The 17,288-nt window shown below is 36.1% G+C and overlaps 3 protein-coding genes across 3 annotated transcripts in view; 1 reads left to right on the top strand and 2 right to left on the bottom strand.

The window, feature by feature from the left end:
• Window positions 1–8,285: 8,285 nt before the first annotated feature.
• LOC106626437 (peroxiredoxin-6) lies at window positions 8,286–10,114 on the bottom strand. Its single transcript, XM_036365663.2, has 4 exons — window positions 9,904–10,114; window positions 8,826–9,200; window positions 8,681–8,756; window positions 8,286–8,600 (listed from the first exon to the last, which is right to left on the bottom strand). Exons 1-4 carry the CDS (start codon window positions 9,984–9,986, stop codon window positions 8,472–8,474), a joined length of 663 nt encoding a protein of 220 aa, XP_036221556.1. The 5' UTR covers window positions 9,987–10,114; the 3' UTR covers window positions 8,286–8,471.
• Window positions 10,115–13,132: 3,018 nt separating this feature from the next.
• LOC106614953 (peroxiredoxin-6-like) lies at window positions 13,133–14,539 on the top strand. The gene is made up of 4 exons (XM_070107023.1): window positions 13,133–13,324; window positions 13,628–14,002; window positions 14,072–14,147; window positions 14,222–14,539. The coding sequence occupies exons 1-4, from the start codon at window positions 13,242–13,244 to the stop codon at window positions 14,348–14,350; spliced, it is 663 nt and encodes a 220-aa protein (XP_069963124.1). The 5' UTR covers window positions 13,133–13,241; the 3' UTR covers window positions 14,351–14,539.
• Window positions 14,540–14,853: 314 nt separating this feature from the next.
• Window positions 14,854–17,288, bottom strand: part of RtGEF (Rho-type guanine nucleotide exchange factor) — a 28,032-nt gene continuing 25,597 nt past the window's right edge. Inside the window, exon 13 of the mRNA XM_070107583.1 lies at window positions 14,854–16,743. Within this exon, the coding sequence (XP_069963684.1) occupies window positions 16,556–16,743 (188 nt within the window). The 3' untranslated portion in view covers window positions 14,854–16,555. The remainder of the gene's footprint in view (window positions 16,744–17,288) is intronic.

Below are 17,288 nucleotides of genomic sequence, written 5' to 3'. Positions count from 1 at the left end.
TAGTGTGTATGTGTGCGTGCGTGTGTGTTTGAGCTTATTTGCATTTGCGTAATCTGCACTCACTTCGATGACCTATTAGCGGCTCTGGAAAGTGCTGCTGATGCTGAACTGACATAAATCGTTAGACGCAAATGCCAATTCAGAGATTGAAAAATTATGCATTTACCCATATACATATGTACATACATACATGGTACATATGCCGGTAGAATGTATGGTAAAGTTTGAGTGACTGCAGCAGCTGTTAATAACTGTTATTAGTTAACTTGATACAGCGCGTTATTTATTTGCTGGTGGCTACGCACACACACACACACATTTATCGGGAATCTGCGCTCGTTGGCACTTACAAACATATGTAAGCATGTGCAATCGCATATTCATACAAATTTAGAAAATCTACATACATATATACGTACGTGTGTGCAAAAGAATAACGTAACGGTTTCAATTAGCAGCTAGCCGCCATCTGCTCGTAAACTGTAACATTTCCAATGCCGTTGTATTGATTTTAACTGTTTATAGGTATATACGCACATTTTTCGAAGTAAAAACAATCAGCGTAGCAGCTATTCATTGTTGCGGTAAACTAATGATTAGTTGCGGTTGAAGTGTTAGAGAAATCGATTTGCAACTCCAATTATAATATCTTTTGAGTTTCTGCACAACTCACAACACAATTCACATCATTACTCCTCCCGCAGAGGCTGCACTCTTACCTACCTAACTACTCGAAGTAAAAAAAAAATCATGTCCTAAAAGTTCATTAGCCTAGTGTATGGTCACTGAAGCTCGCAGTTGGTAGAAAAATAATTTGTTACTAACTAAAAATTATCCGAAATTTCACAGCTGATTATAAGATATTGTTGCATTTAGAAATTGCAAATCTGATAAACATTAAAAAAAAAACGCTAATAATGACACTCGCAATTACTCATAAAAAGGGTTAACGGTAAAATTTCAATTTTGTTTGAATGTCAAAAGTAGCTTTTTTCCAGAAACACTATATGAATGCCAAGAAATATCTTAAATTCTTTTCAAATAATTTTTACAATAAGGGTACAAGGTATATATGTATGTACTTCAATGTACATTAAGATCAGACAGTTTCCGGAAATTGTTTTTTTTTTCGATTGCTTCATTATGAATTCGTTCCAACGGGACAGACGAATTTATGAGCCAACAACTCATGGATTTTTTTTGACGATAATGCGCAATTGCACCGAATTGTAGTTGTGAACGATTTTAAGGCCAAAAACTCATTCAATACCATCGATCAACCTCTGTATCCACCGGATTAAGTTAATTGGAAAAAGATTCGACAAAATAAATACTAATGAAGATTAAACATTTTTCGTTTTATTTACAATATCCGGAAACTTTCTGGTCACACATGTAAACACATATTTTAAAATCATATTGTTTTACAAAATTTAAGATTAATTTTTCACCTTTCGGTTACGAAGATTTAAATGAAACATTACAAACTACTAAAAAATATTAAAACCTACCTTGTTCTTTCATATTTCGAGAACGAATAAGTTCAAAAATTCAAAATCTTATTTATAATATTGACTTTTGACAGCCATAAATTAATCTTAAGATATGTTTTTTTAATTTGATATACTTATATTTTCAAACCTGAAAAATTATATTTGATATAAAGTTAAGTGATATAGCTATTAATCACTTTTAAATATTCCAAATCAATATGAGCGCAACATTTTTAAAATAGAGCAAAACGAAGGGAAATGAGAATAAACCAAAGACTTAAGTCCCAAACACTACATCCACACAAAAATAAAAATTAGCAACAAAATAAAATCCCATTCAGTTGGCGTAAGCTTTTAGAAGCTTCCACTCAAACTACAGAAGAACAAAAACACTCAAAATTATACTCAATTTAACAAATCACGAGTTCACTCACACATCTCTTTCTCTGTGAGTACTGCTTATTTTAATGGTGGACGCGACGGTAGAGGTGCAGAGATTAAGAAAACAAAAATAAGCACATAATAAACAACATTATCTGCTCAGATGCCGAAATAAAGCGTTAACACAAATAACTAAAACTACTAGTAACAAGTAAGAAAGAGCTAAGTTCGGGTGTAAGCGAACATTTTAAACTCTTGCAACTTGCAAAGATCAAAGTAGGGAAAATACATTCAGATATAGCAGAACTTTATATTAAACTAGAAGAATGTTATTTTCAGCTGCCCCAAAGCACTAATACCCGTCACGGGGTATCCTTTTGTTTACATTTAACCAATTCTCTAATATTTGTTTACATTTGGGATTCTTTTGTTTACATTTTATGGGATCGATGCCCCATTGTTTACATTTTGTGAGGTCAATGAACATTTTAGCCAAGTCCACAACCTATATTCGATTTAGCGAGGTTCACAACCATTTGTTTACATTTAGGGTCAGTGACCCTTTTGTTTACATTTTATGGGGTCAATGACCCCTTTGTTTACATTTTATTAAGGTCAATGACCCCTTTTGTTTACATTTTATGAGGTCAATGAACCTTTTGTTTACATTTAGCAAAGTCCATAACCATTTTATTTAGCGAAGTCAACAACTTTTGTTTACATTTAGGGTCAGTGACCTTTTTATTTACATTTTATGGGGTCAATGACCCCTTTGTTTACATTTTATGAGGTCAATGAACTTTATGTTTACATTTAGCCAAGGCCACAACCTTTGGCTACATTTAGGGTCAGTGACTTAGTTTGTATGGCAGCTATATGCTATAACGGTCCGATCTGAATAATTTCTTCAAACATTGCAAGAAAATCAAAATCGAGAATGGATTGCAGCTATGACGATTATTGGCGTTGTGTGGGCATGGCAGTGGTGGGGTTACGCTCTTTTACAAAAATAAATTTTGTTTGCCAAAAAACAATCGGATTTCAACACGTCTCTGATCCTTTATATATATATAACTGTACATCTAACTCGATTAGTATTAGCTGAGAGAAACAACCGTTAGATGAACAAACATATTATACTCTGTAGCAACATGTTGCAAGAGTATAAAAATCATTTAAGGTCGTTAAGGTGTGCTCATATAAAATTGCACCATTTTGGCAACTCTTTTTAAAGAATATATAGCTATTTTTTCGTATTCAAAAAGTTGTTAAAACTATTTTATAGAATTTTTGTAATCATTTCTGCAAAGTCTTAGCTCGATGTGTGATTATTCAGTTCTAAAGGAGCAGAAAATTTGCTGCTGATGAACTAAAATGTGTATGTATGTATATTTCAAGTTTATGTCGTCAATTATGTCCACAGCGAGTAAGTTGGACGAAACTGCTCTGGCCCTTCTTCCCAGCTTAACCAGCACCTTAAATACACAGAATGGTGAATGGTGAAAATAAATACAACTCGAGCAAAAGTGCCGATTAAACTTGCTTAGTTTTCCTCATTAAAACAACAACTAACTTCCCACATAATCAGATGCTAGATGTCTTATTGTTTCTACTTTCTATTTGTGTTTGCTAAATACTCGCTTAAATAAATAATAATAGCAGTAGCAACGGCTGAGTGCCTCACTGACCGGCAATCTTTTCAATTATCTGCAACACTTTCACCGCTCAACGCAAATATTGCGAATAATCGGCAACACGTAGATCAGATATTTCTACCAGCAGCAGCAGTGATAATGACAACATTAAGCGCAACAAAAACCACATTCTTTAAATGCTGCAATAATAAACATAATGCGTTAGAAAAATCAAATACCCGGCCATTATTATGGTGCGGCAAGAGCAGCGGCGTAGCGGAACGGCGGCCAGCACAAATGGCTGTGAGGTGATTACAAACAATGAAGTTGCATCATTCGTTGCCGTTGCTGCCACAACAGCGTATGGCGTGCCGCGCATTCTTGCCACTACATTGCTGCTACGTTAGTTGCTGTTGTTGCCTAACACACACTGCCGCATTACTAGTTGCCAGAACGACAGCGTGTTCACGACAGCGAAATTTCGTTGAGAAAATCCAAAGCATAGCGGAAGAAGTGTCTTAGACCGCATGCAAGCAGTGCGGCAGCCACAAACACTAGAACAGCCGTCGTCTGCAAGCCAACACACATACTTGCACAGGTGTGTGTGCGCAGGTGCTTTAATGAGAAGCATCGATAATTGCGTGAAAAATTACTCAGTATTTATTGCAGCATAAAATGTCGGTATGGCAGCACGATTAGGTTATGTTGAAAATGTAGCGTTAAATCATGTTGCAAGCACCGCTCCAGCGAATGGATGTGTAAGGTCAGGGGCGTGCTGCGGATTCGAAAGCGAAAGCGTTACAAAACCACCGCCCATTTATGAGTTCTCTTTTGGTGTGAGCAGAGTGTTATAATTAATTTATTGAATTTTCAATTTTGCGAATTCCGGTGCTGCGATTTCAATGGCAATCAACGAACAGGGTGCTGCGTTTGCATGACTATTCAAACGTTTGATTTTTCGTTATGTGAGCGCAAAACGGCAATGGAGAAGCCACAAGCTTTTGACAACACTTCAATCTGTGCACAAGTCTGATATATTTTATATTATTACCCTGTTTTACCAGATTTACTAACATAGCAGAGAAACCGTCTCAATTACGTTTTAATATTTTCATATTATATGCACGCAAGCATGCTCAGGCATATGTAAGTCGTCTATGTTTTATGTTTTAATATTTGCACATTGGTGAAATTTCATTTTCATTTTCATTTCGCCTCATAATCGACTGATGCAATTAGATGCGTGCGCGCATGCGTACCATTAGATGGCCTTTGTTTACTGTTTTGCTTAGCTTGGCGTTTTCAACTCATTTGTTTAATGCATTTTTGATGACCGCAGACTGTTTTAAATGGTATCAACTGGGCACCCTTTCCAAACTGGCTTTCTACTGATCTTTATTTGATAACCATCTACTTGCCCACTACGCTTATATTTATCAGATTTTTTTTAAGAACTAAATATTGTTAGTCTGAATTTGCTTTGCTTTTTCTCATCGCGACCTGGGAAAACCCACAAAACGATTTTCGCTCAAAGACTTCTATTTTCTTTTTAATTCGATACTAATTACATTTCGAAATTATACATATGTGTATATACACTAGGCTTAGCCTGAGGGTAAAATTTGTAGATTATAAAAATAGAAAATTTTTGGCAAAAAAAAATTTTTTTTTAACATCTAGAGGCCCACTCACTTTTAAAGTAAATTTCAAGTTTACATTTTTTTTTGACAAAAAAATTTTTTTTTGGTTTCAACTCTTCACATTTATATAAAAACTACCAAATTTGACGGGTTTTCACTCAAAATTTATTTTAACGCTTAAGGAAAGCATGTTGTCGTGTAAGACTTTTTTTTAAAACTCCAATAATGACCACAAAAATTTTTTTTATGTTGATAACTTTTAATTGGCCAGAAAGAAGACTCTCCACAGCTTCTAGAAAACTTATCAAACATTTTTTACGAAATAAAAATTTTAACTCAAAATTTATTTTTTTCTAAAAATTGTCTATTTTTATAATCTACAATTTTACCCTCTGGCTAAGCAAAAAAAAAAATGTTTCGCTCCACCCTAATATACACTATTATAATTTCACTAGTAGACGCGTCTTTTCCACAAACAAACAATACTGGGACCCTATATAAGGTGCGCTGATTCTATAAGACATTCGGTTTGTTGTCTCGACATTCAATAGCCAAGTAGGTTAATGGACAATCTATTCACACCTATAACTATTACTATTACAATTTGTTGCAAAAGACACTGATGTAGCTTTGAGACTGTTTGGCTGTAGAGACTTAGACCTCTCCATCTGAATATCAGTCTTTGTTTCATATTTTATGAATAATAAATCGCAGCTCGTTGCAGTAGTTAAATCTTGCGAATTTTAATGATCTTTTCACCATAAATACGCGCCTATGCAAAAATAATACACAAATATGCAATTGTCCGGTATTTTTGTCGTAAAAGCTTTCTTATCTTAGACTAGTTGATATGCGTGTTACCCAGACACCCCGCTGGGTTCAGCAAGTTTATTGCCCAAAGATTTATGCTGCATGCCACAGCTGGTTTCGAGCAATTACTTCGGCGCATTGCAGTGGCAACTAACTGTCAGCTTAATTTTTGTTATATTTCGCGCAAAGTAATCATTATCTGATACATGGATTATGCTATGTTCATGTACAACGAGTGACAGGCACAACAGATGGATAATTGATTAGCCAATAAACCAACAGCCGCTAAAATAGCGATATGAAATTGTTAAAAAAGTAAAAGTACACCGATTCTACCGAGTTACAACATTGCATTGACTTTCATAACATTTGTTGCAACATTGAATCGCATGACTGCAATGCCGATGCTTTGGCAGCATGAAATGCGTTTGGGAAGCCATTCCCAACTATAAAAAGGAAATGTCCACCGCTTCGGTGTGGAAATGATGTGTGTGTGTGTGTGTCTGTGGCGACCGACACAAAGCAATTACTCATGTCCGACACATTCGTCACGCCATAACCAACGGTCCGCTGTCTATGCGTGCAATTGATTTCCACTGCTATTCAGCGCTGGTGGGGCATGGCGTGTGTAACATCCACAAAAGCTTCCTGATTTCCACTGTTCGGAGTCGCGGCGCAGCTGATGCGTTATCTGATGCCCAAACTAGTTCTGCAATTGTACATGTGCTTGCATACATATGTACTCGTATTTATGTCTGTATACGCACCAGCTCGCACATTTGGAAGAGCGCAAGGTTGCAGGCGCTTTGCCGAATAATAAATACGCAATAAAGTAAGTTGCTGGCACCAACAACATGCAAACGTGGTGGTTCTGCTGGGCAGTTGCTGTTCCTGGGTAGCAGTGCTGTGGCATGCAGCGGGCCAACAGGAAGAGCTGCTTGGAAACGACGCCGTTGACCGTGACGTGCTGCCTTGCGCAAAGGCAAACTAATTAAAACGGTATTTTTCGTCACCTGCGTCGCATGCGTGTAGCAGAAGCAAACAAATAACTTGAGCAGTTCTTAAATATTCATGTATATATCTGTGCATGTTTACATTCACGCGGACGCATGTCTGAAGTTCCACTTTTGCCTCGGTTTCCTCCAGAGATAGGTAATCTCTACATGCGTTTCTGCGTCAAATCCGCAAACAACGGTGGCATTGCAACAAGCTGTCGCATAAAAAAAGCGACAAATGTGCCGCCATACACAGCGCCGCTAATCTGCTGCACAGTGTGGCAATTCCCGAATACTGTCTCAATATTGAAGTAGAAATATACTTGCTACCATATGTCGGCTCATAAGCCATTATAAAATTATAACAATCCGATTTTTCCTCTTTCTGCAAGCGTATCTCTCTTTTCTTCCATTAAACGGCGTAAATATTAATAATAAAAGGAGCGAGCTCTTACTTCCAAATCTATTACATAAGTCTTTCTAAAAGCATCGAGAGTTTCGCCCATCTTTTCAACATCAACGTGTCGTCAGCGTCATCCTACTGTGCCGTTATATGAAGAGCAGCATTACGCCTGCGATTAGTTAGTGATTCCGTGGCTTTGGGTCCACAGGCACATCGAAATGTCTGCAGGTGTCTGTGCAACATTGTTTTCCAGTAAATAAAACAGCTTTGAGGAACGTAGTGCTAATCTCGTTGGAGCAGCCGCTACTCCTTATGATTTAACCACTGACTGCTTGCTTATTAGCCCACCTATCAGTTCGTGCGGTCATTTGATTGCGGTCGGGCAGCAGTTTGTTTGACAAAGTGACATTTGTATTCTGTATTCTGTCGCACGCAGCACTCCATATGTGGCATGCAACATAAACATACAAGCCACGCACTTACCAGTTGCCACTTATAAACAACATAAAATGCGATAAAGTATCAAAGAGGAGGCGCAGCACAAATGGCGTGCTGCATGCAACATACCCTTGGGGAGCAATACAGGAGGAGCAGACACACGCATGACAATTGCTGCGAAACAGACATTATTTTGAAATTCTATAGTGATTGTGGTCGCAACGGCAGTCTACCATATATACTATACGTGTGTTAGTATGCGCGTACATAGATATATGTATATGTATCGGTTTGTGAGAACGTTAGCGACCATTCCACAGTTAAGTTTCGACTGTGGCAGTGCGTCGTAAAGATAACTGCTAACTGCCACTTCACTTGCACTGCCCACTCTATCTTCGCGAACGACAGCGAGCCTAGTGCCCATGGCTAATGACACTGAGAACGCGTGCATATGTATGTGCATATAGAAATCCAGACTTAAAAGTCATAAATTGAATTGTACTCAAAATTTATTATTTGTTTTCTACTTAACAGTAACAATAATTTAAAGATCAAGCACAAAATCATTTTTAAAATGATCAGCACAGAATAAAATAAAAGGGCACCAACTCAACTCCTATGGAGTCAAATTGTAAAATATTTTTTTTTTAATTTTTTTGTTTTTGGTTGACTAAATCTTAGTAATTCTCAGTAGTTCTGACATAATTGACGCCGGACGGCATTGTCACTTTGTCGAATCCTTTTGGGAACAGTTTGTTTGCTTCCTCATCAGTCACATTGGGAAGAATCATGACTTTAGTGCCAGGCTGTATTTGAGGAAAACAACAGAAACAGAAGAAGTTATTAACAAATAAAAGTGAATATTTGTAAACGCAGTGACACTTACCGTCCAGTTGGCGGGTGTGGCCACAACCTTCAGCTTGTCGGTTAATTGCAATGAGTCCAAGCAACGAAGAATCTCACTGGTATATGAAATAGTTTTGTTTGTTTTAGAAATAAATTTTTTTAATTGAATTATGCGTGCAACTCACTCAACATTTCGACCCATGGACATGGGGTAGAACAACGACACACGAACTTTGTGATCGGGGCTGATGATGTAGAGCGCGCGAATGGTTTTACCGATTTCCGGGTCACGTTTCTGCTCCTCGTCCAACATGCCGAAGAGTACAGCCAAATCACGATGAGGGTCTGCAATGATCGGGTAGGGGAATTCTCCGGGAATATCCAGACAATAGGACTTAATATCGTTCACCCAGTCAACGTGTGATTTCAAATCATCCACGGAGTGAGCCAAACACTTGGCATTACGTTTGGCGAATTCTGGCTGATGAACGGCGATGCGTCCCAACTCGGTAGTGCAGACGGGTGTAAAGTCCGAGGGGTGTGAGAATAGAACAACCCAACTGTGTAAAATTTATATGTCGTTAAAATCAATAAACAAACTCGAAAGCAAATCCTAAGTTACAAAGCACCACCCTATCATTTCATCCATAAATATTTATATGCGCGTGTGTATGTGTGTGCGTGCGCTGCCTTTTCAATAAACAAGCCAATTAATAGTTTTCAAACAACCTGACACACGAGGAATATTAAAATACACATTATTATTTTTGAAGTACTCAAACACATGTGTATGTGTGTGTGTGTGATTTACGTTTATTTATAGGCACACCTACTTTTGAATGGAACGACATTGTGTGAATGCGAAACTGATATTTGCGTCGCTCTGTACAAATAAAAGTTGTATAACATCATAACAAAATTACGTTTTAGATTACAAATTGCAGATCCCCACAAGATTATACCGTCTCTTGACGGCTGCAGGTTTTTGATTCGTTCTGCACTTTATGAATCAATCTTGTATAGTAGAAATTTCTAGCTGACTGCTGGATGTCTCTCAAAATGCCCACAGGAGCAAAGCGAATAATTTAAATATTTATATTTGTACTACAATATGCACATATGTACATGTACATTTTTATCATAAATTTTACTCCTAGCTAGTAATTTTATTAGTTTCAAATCGTGTAGCCGAACTCTAATCAATCGCAAGCTAATTATAACAAATTCAAATTTATTTTCTTAAATTGATAACTTTTGACTTACGAGTTTCCTTGCCAATCGTAGAAGTTGATGGGTCCCTTGGTGGATTCCGCTTTGAAATTCGGTACTGTGGCTCCCAGACGCATTTTTAAATGTTTTTATTTATACTTTTCAAACAAAATTATTTTATTGTTGAAGCAAACGAACTGTCACAATGTTTGACGACTTCAACTCAAGCACAGTTTAGCACTTTCTGATGTCGGCTCCAAGCACTGTTCTGGCTTTTATACACTTATATCTGTCGATTACTTACACACACACACACACTCTTAAGCGCTTTTACACTTTATCATTAGCATGCGATTATGGCAGCTTGCTGGGCGTGTGTGTGTACATGGCTGAATAGGTTTTATGAGCGCGGAGAATTTCATCAAATGTGCAAAACTAACAACAAGTTGACGTTTCCTACTGCTCAAGTAAGCAATCGAGCGACTACAAATATATCGGGCGCATATTTGTGTTTAGTTTTTGGTTGCGTTTCACTAGTAGTGTCGTACTTTTGTCAATATTTACCTTCTCAAAAACGTACAAATAAATATGAAAATAGTCAGAGGAGTGCACTAGGCAAATACGCTAAAGAGAATATATTATGTTAGAGCGGCTAACTAAACATTTCGCGATTAGCTCATAAATCTTTTATAGGGTGATCACTCATTTCAGCTTATTTTTATAGAACTCATATAAATTGCAAATTTTTTTTTAGATATACTCTTTGCTGAGCACCAAAATACATCCAAAAATATTTGATAATTAAATTTTACTCAATATGGAGTTTTTACAAGAAAATTATACAATGATTATACTTATAGAGAGCTCGTAACCGAAACTTGCAAGTTTCAAGCAATCTGGGGAAGATCACATATGAACATACGTATGGTATATTATATGATTCTATATACCACACCTCACCCATGCATCACTAAGAGTGACTGACTGGAAATTTAACTGCTCAGACTCTCTGAAATTATTTCGAAACTTATCAGAAACATATATTCTTAACTTAATGACTGATAGTCACAATGATGATAGTCACAATTGGAAGCATTTTTCGGAGAATGGGACGCAAACAAACGCAAGCCCTCTTCAGCACGAATTTCAACTTCCCATCTATTCTAATTGGGACATCTAGTACGTATTCGTATAGCACGATTCTGACGCGCGCCATAAATATTGTATAAACATATAAATATTAAAAAGGCGTAACCACATAAAAATAAAAACATGTGTGTGTATGTAATAAATACTTCGTTTTTTTTTTTGCTCTTAAATATTATTTAGTTCGTGGTAATATTTGTAATTTGATAATCAATTATGTTTTTTGCAACTTTTTTACCGATCGTAGACAGTATTTAGCTAGGCGCCGCTTTTTTCAAACACAGCCTTATCAACAAACCATGGTTTGTGATTAAATTCACTTGAGACCCAGAAGGTTATCAGTTTCCAGTGGACATTAAATAAACATAAACACAGCCGACCTGTTACAGTTGAGCTATGTGATTTGTATGCAAAAGCGCGTGTTTGTTTCTCACATATGTACTTGTATGTATGTATGATATATGAGTACATATGTAGCGTCGAGTTGCTGCTCTTGATATTGTAAGCGTCTGGAAAAGCTTTTGTAAGATTGCGGCGCATTTTTTGACAACAACAACAAAATCATTGCGTACATACTCGTATATGTACATAAGCACAAATATAAGTACATACATGCGTAGATATAAATGCCAGCAGGCTTACTTAGTATACATAGATTTATTATAAGTAAATATGTATATGTTTATCAGCATAATTGAAAATACTGAAAACGATTGCCACTGCTGATTTTCCGCGAAAAATTTACTTGTTTGCCAATTCGGATTGAGGTCGTTAGCAACGAAAATGCACACACACACACACATTAACCTTGATATTTGTGCATTTATGTTGAAATGCTAACTTATTAGCCGAGTTATGAACAAGCGATTGCTGGAAATATATAACCCAATTCTTGGTCGTAATCAACGAAAGTGGGCGTGGCCGCTTTGCAAAATATGGAAGATAATAAATCAACTAATATTGAATTATACTGGCATACAATAAAAATATTATCAATGCAATGTCTCTATCTTATCTAGGCGTTTACCGTAGTAATAAAAACGCAATTATTTTGCGAAACCGCAAATGTAGAATAGTTATTCTACATACATAGATATGGCTACATTATCATTGTTTCACAAGTCAAAAAATTAGTGGCTTCAGTTGATAGTAAAATATTTATGATATGTTATTTTTGTTGTCTCAAGGGGTTAGAAAAGTTGTTTGAGCGAAAGACGAAGCTTTCGAACATTTTCGTATATAATGGGTTTCTTACGTTCTTGGTATTCTGCTAAGAAATCCATCTCCCATTTAAAAGCTTTTTAACTGGGGAATCGTGTTAAATATATATATGCACATATATTCCCCTACTTTCAGTCTCAACAACTTATTTATAATACCTTTACACCGTTATATGAATCGTACGCAGACTTTTGTTCGCTAGTGTATGTAAGCAACGCAAAAAAGTCGAGAAATTAATATCATTGTCCATGTTTGTTATTGTTGTTACACTTCTTTACTATTCGCTTTGCAATCCACACTAGATCACACTACGCCCAGGAACTGAGCAAATACTTAAGCAAATATATTTATACTTATATACAAATATATATACTTGTTTACTTCATACACTATCGCTTATAAATGTGGATCGAAATATTCATAAACTAATATTGAACCCACGTAGAATTTTAATGCAAAATTAGCATTGCATTCAAAAATTCGTCAATAGAAGCAAAGATTGTGAAATTATTTATTCTTGTTTGTTATACTTAAGAGTTAAAGCATAGAAATGATGAGACTGTGTGAAGGAAGCCTCGAATTTTTCTCAGTTTTTACTATTTTGCACTATTTTGTGCCAGATGAACGTAATCGTACGGTCTACTGGCCCTTTCAGCAATGGAGCAGAGGTTACTTATCGAAATCGTTACGAATCAGTAACACCCTCAGCAGCTGATAAAGCTTACAGCCATTCCTCCACTTGCCGCCCGCCTTTAAAACCTGTTACCAATGTCTAAGCGTTCATCTGGCGGGTGAATAGCTGGAGGACAATAATAGAATAAGCGATTGTCGTTCAATTAACCGAGCCACGATGAAAGCTGACGTATACTTGTATATAAATACCTTTGCAGCTCGCAGTTGTCATCAGTCTGTGAAAAGGCGTCTTCGTGTCTGAATCGTGTTGTTTTGTTGTCATATCACTTTTGTGTGAAATATCATTTATAATAGTAAAAATATACAAAATATACATATACATACATACTAAAATGCGTTTGGGAGCAACTGTGCCGAACTTCAAAGCTGAGACTACCCAGGGTCCAATTAGTTTTTACGATTGGCAAGGAAACTCGTAAGTCTATAATTTTAAGCATTGTTACCCAATTGAAAATAAACTCAATTACACTGAACTGTAAATTGCACTTGGACACCACATGTTATCTACAAATACATATGTACATACATTCTTTCTTAAGCGATGAAGCATAAATAGTTGTATTAAAATAAATGCAGCAGAAGTTCAAAAATAAGAGCGCGTTCCAATTTGAAGGCATTAATATAACAAATTATTAATTTTAAAGCGAGAGAATAAATAACAGTTTTTCATATTCAAAAAGTATGTCAATTATTTCCACATGCCCTGATTATTTCATAGGTGGGTCATCCTATTCTCACACCCCTCGGACTTTACACCCGTCTGCACTACCGAGTTGGGACGCATCGCCGTTCATCAGCCAGAATTCGCCAAACGTAATGCCAAGTGTTTGGCTCACTCCGTGGATGATTTGAAATCACACGTTGACTGGGTGAACGATATTAAGTCCTATTGTCTGGATATTCCCGGAGAATTCCCCTACCCGATCATTGCAGACCCTCATCGTGATTTGGCTGTACTCTTCGGCATGTTGGACGAGGAGCAGAAACGTGACCCGGAAATCGGTAAAACCATTCGCGCGCTCTACATCATCAGCCCCGATCACAAAGTTCGTGTGTCGTTGTTCTACCCCATGTCCATGGGTCGAAATGTTGAGTGAGTTGCACGCATAATTCAATTAAAAAAATTTATTTCTAAAACAAACAAAACTATTTCATATACCAGTGAGATTCTTCGTTGCTTGGACTCATTGCAATTAACCGACAAGCTGAAGGTTGTGGCCACACCCGCCAACTGGACGGTAAGTGTCACTGCGTTTACACATATTCACTTTTATTTGTTAATAACTGTTTCTGTTGTTTTCCTCAAATACAGCCTGGCACTAAAGTCATGATTCTTCCCAATGTGACTGATGAGGAAGCAAACAAACTGTTCCCAAAAGGATTCGACAAAGTGACAATGCCGTCCGGCGTCAATTATGTCAGAACTACTGAGAATTACTAAGATTTAATCAACCAAAAACAAAAAAAAAATTAAAAAAAAAATATTTTACAATTTGACTCCAGAGGAGTTGAGTTGGTGCCCTTTTATTTTATTCTGTGCTGATCATTTTAAAAATGATTTTGTGCTTGATCTTTAAATTATTGTTACTGTTAAGTAGAAAACAAATAATAAATTTTAAGTGCAATTCAATTTAGCTTGCTTATGTGTCTGAATTTATGAATTTTGCATGCAGAAAAAGATCGATGGTTTGAAAGCTTGAAATTCGCGATTTGACAGCACATATATTATTTTGAGTAAATCCAGTCGTAATCAACAGGTTTCAACGGATAATGATATAAATGATACCTGGGCATACCCACGTAGAGTTCTAGTGTAGTTGTGCTACTAAACTTTTGTAATATGTGTAAAATCTTTAGAAATTCCGCAAACATATGCACACTTAGCTTCACCTTCATTTGTTCCAACTAACAAAACTTTATTTGCAAGAAAAAACAAAATGGTAATTCCTTCGAAATGAAATAGAAAATATTCGCTTTTATTATTTAGTTGTGTGCGTGTAGACACTCGCTTACATTGGTTTTTTGTTATTTTTTTTTGTCAGTATAATAACCATTATTTTGTTCTTACAATTACTTAATGCTCTATTACTGTTTAATTACTTGTTGATTTGGAAATATATAATTGACAATCCAAAAAGGAGTTTAATGAGCATTTGTTAACAATACACATCGAAATTACAATAGCAACAAAAGCACTATGCAACAATTGAATAAATTCTGTTTCTTGTCTTAATACACTCTACCAATAATATTGCAAAGCTAAAAATAGATTTTATTTTATTTAATACTTTACTAATTTCTGTTTGAATATAATTCATATTCTTGCGAACACATTTGGTAAGCAATAAAACGCTTCCAATATTTCTTATCACCAAAAAATAAAATAACGGTAATCAAATATGCAATGCCTATAATTAGTTATAAATACATTAACCACGGCTTCACCAAAGCAATAATATATTATATTTGCTTGTCAGCTAAAAACTCTAGCATTTTCTTATTGAGTAATTTTTCAGTTTCGTAATTACAATTAGCACTGTACTTCTGTTCTGCGCAGTGTTCCTGGCCTCTCAACTTATTACTTGGCTGTCGAGAAGTTAATGTCGTTGTAATTGCTTTTTTGTTCGATTATAAAAATTAGTTTCTTATTACGTATATTTAATAATTAATTTGTTGTTGTGTAGTAGAATTTTTGTGCGTCCGACTTAATGAGTGATTGGTTGAATTATTAAAGAAGAAAGCACTCGTTTGAAATTTTGAAAATATTTGAAAAAATACAAAGTTAAATGAAAGTACCGGCTCCCTAATACGCCTGGTTTAAAATTACGCTTTTGCGTAATTTTTTAAATTAAACGATTTGCTAATGAAATGTTTGCTTAGTTTCAGCATTCTGGTTGCTCCGTCAAATGTATGTTTGACTAAACGTTCTACGCTCAATTGCGATTATGCAGAACCCGAGTAAATACGAAATGATATTTTTGTGCAAAGCATTTGTGATGTCATAACCTCTAACTATCATGGTCAAAAGAAGTTAACTGTTAACATGAAGGATAAGCGTAAAAGTGAAAGCAGCATGCTTACTACAAGTATGTTGCTAGCAAAGACTATACGCGAAAATTATTTCTATTTGTGAAAATTTCGAAAATTCTTCGAAAAAGCCACTACTGACGCTTTCCCAGCGCAGTTCTTCTGCTATTCAACTACAAAATACAAATAATATAACACTAAATAAGCCTAGTTCACAACTTTTTACGAATCTCGTGAAATTTAATAATAAACTATTTTCAAAGTTATTCAATATTTGTGCTTAATACTTAAGTTCATAAAAACTAGAGCGTGAGCGTTAAATATGACACATTCTATGTATGCAAGGGTCTGTGTTACAAACTATGCACTTACCATAAGTAGGCTACTTAAAAACAGAACTACATACAATACATACTTAATAATAAAACATTATTGTTCTTTCATAAAGAAAAATTGCAACAAAATGTGCAATAAATGATGCGTAGGTGCAACCGACACACTCGCCCTACTCGCTTCATTACCGCGATATTGACCAAACGAATACTTTGTCTTCCAGGCATTTCAAACTCGATCCGTTTATCAATGTCACACGTGTCTCGTTGCACTCTCACTTGCATAGTCAACATTTCGGCGTATTGCTAACCGCGCTGCCCGCCTCCAAGTGTTGCATTAACAGCTGTTGCAGGCTAGTGCGCAAGGCACGCTCCTCATTCATTTGTAGCTTCATTTGTGACATTTCCTGCTGCATCTGACGTATTGCGGTCCATAGTTGGCGCAGAGTCGGTGTCATATCCTCGTTTTCCAAGCCTTCACGTGTTGTTGGGGTTTGTAGAAAGCGTAGTTTTGGTTGTTGTTGCCATTCGTATGTAGTTAGATAGTGATGGTTGTGGTGATGATGGTGATGTTGATTGAGATGTTCGAAGAGGTAAAAGAAAAGAAAAAACATAGAATATTGTGGAATGGTGTTGCTAGCTGTGATGGATTCAAGGTTCTATTGCTGAACTGTGATTTTGATGGTGCAAATAATCGGAACAAACGTTTATCAAAAATATTTTTATAGAAATAACAAAGAACTAAATACTTAAATACGAGTACATATGGAAGCAAGGCTTATGTAGACAAAAGAAATCCATTACAAACGCAGCATTCAATAGATTACGTAATAAAAGTGTTTAATGTACCAAACGCGAGAAGAAATATAGAAATATAACTACATATAATACTTTCAAACAATATTTGCTAAATGTTGTTGTTCAGCCTTGGAGGAAAATGGTAATTCTTAGCTACAAAAACAAAAAGCCCAACCCAAAAACCGAATTGTAACTGGACACGTTTAGCACCCAGGTTGATAA

The sequence above is a fragment of the Bactrocera oleae genome, chromosome 3 (genome assembly GCF_042242935.1).
Source record: "Bactrocera oleae isolate idBacOlea1 chromosome 3, idBacOlea1, whole genome shotgun sequence".
In the NCBI taxonomy this organism is placed as follows: Eukaryota; Metazoa; Arthropoda; class Insecta; order Diptera; family Tephritidae; genus Bactrocera; species Bactrocera oleae.
The sequence above is the reverse complement of the archived record's forward strand: the minus strand, read 5'-3'. Positions and strand labels throughout refer to the sequence as shown.

Excerpts from the sequence above, each read along its gene's own strand:
- LOC106614953 (XM_070107023.1), top strand. The coding sequence starts at position 13,242 with ATGCGTTTGGGAGCAACTGTGCCGAACTTCAAAGCTGAGACTACCCAG. Across the intron at positions 14,003-14,071 it reads TCCATGGGTCGAAATGTTGA|TGAGATTCTTCGTTGCTTGG; the intron begins GTGAGTTGCACG and ends TTCATATACCAG. Across the intron at positions 14,148-14,221 it reads CCACACCCGCCAACTGGACG|CCTGGCACTAAAGTCATGAT; the intron begins GTAAGTGTCACT and ends CCTCAAATACAG.
- LOC106626437 (XM_036365663.2), bottom strand. The coding sequence starts at position 9,986 with ATGCGTCTGGGAGCCACAGTACCGAATTTCAAAGCGGAATCCACCAAG. Across the intron at positions 8,757-8,825 it reads TCCATGGGTCGAAATGTTGA|TGAGATTCTTCGTTGCTTGG; the intron begins GTGAGTTGCACG and ends TTCATATACCAG. Across the intron at positions 8,601-8,680 it reads CCACACCCGCCAACTGGACG|CCTGGCACTAAAGTCATGAT; the intron begins GTAAGTGTCACT and ends CCTCAAATACAG.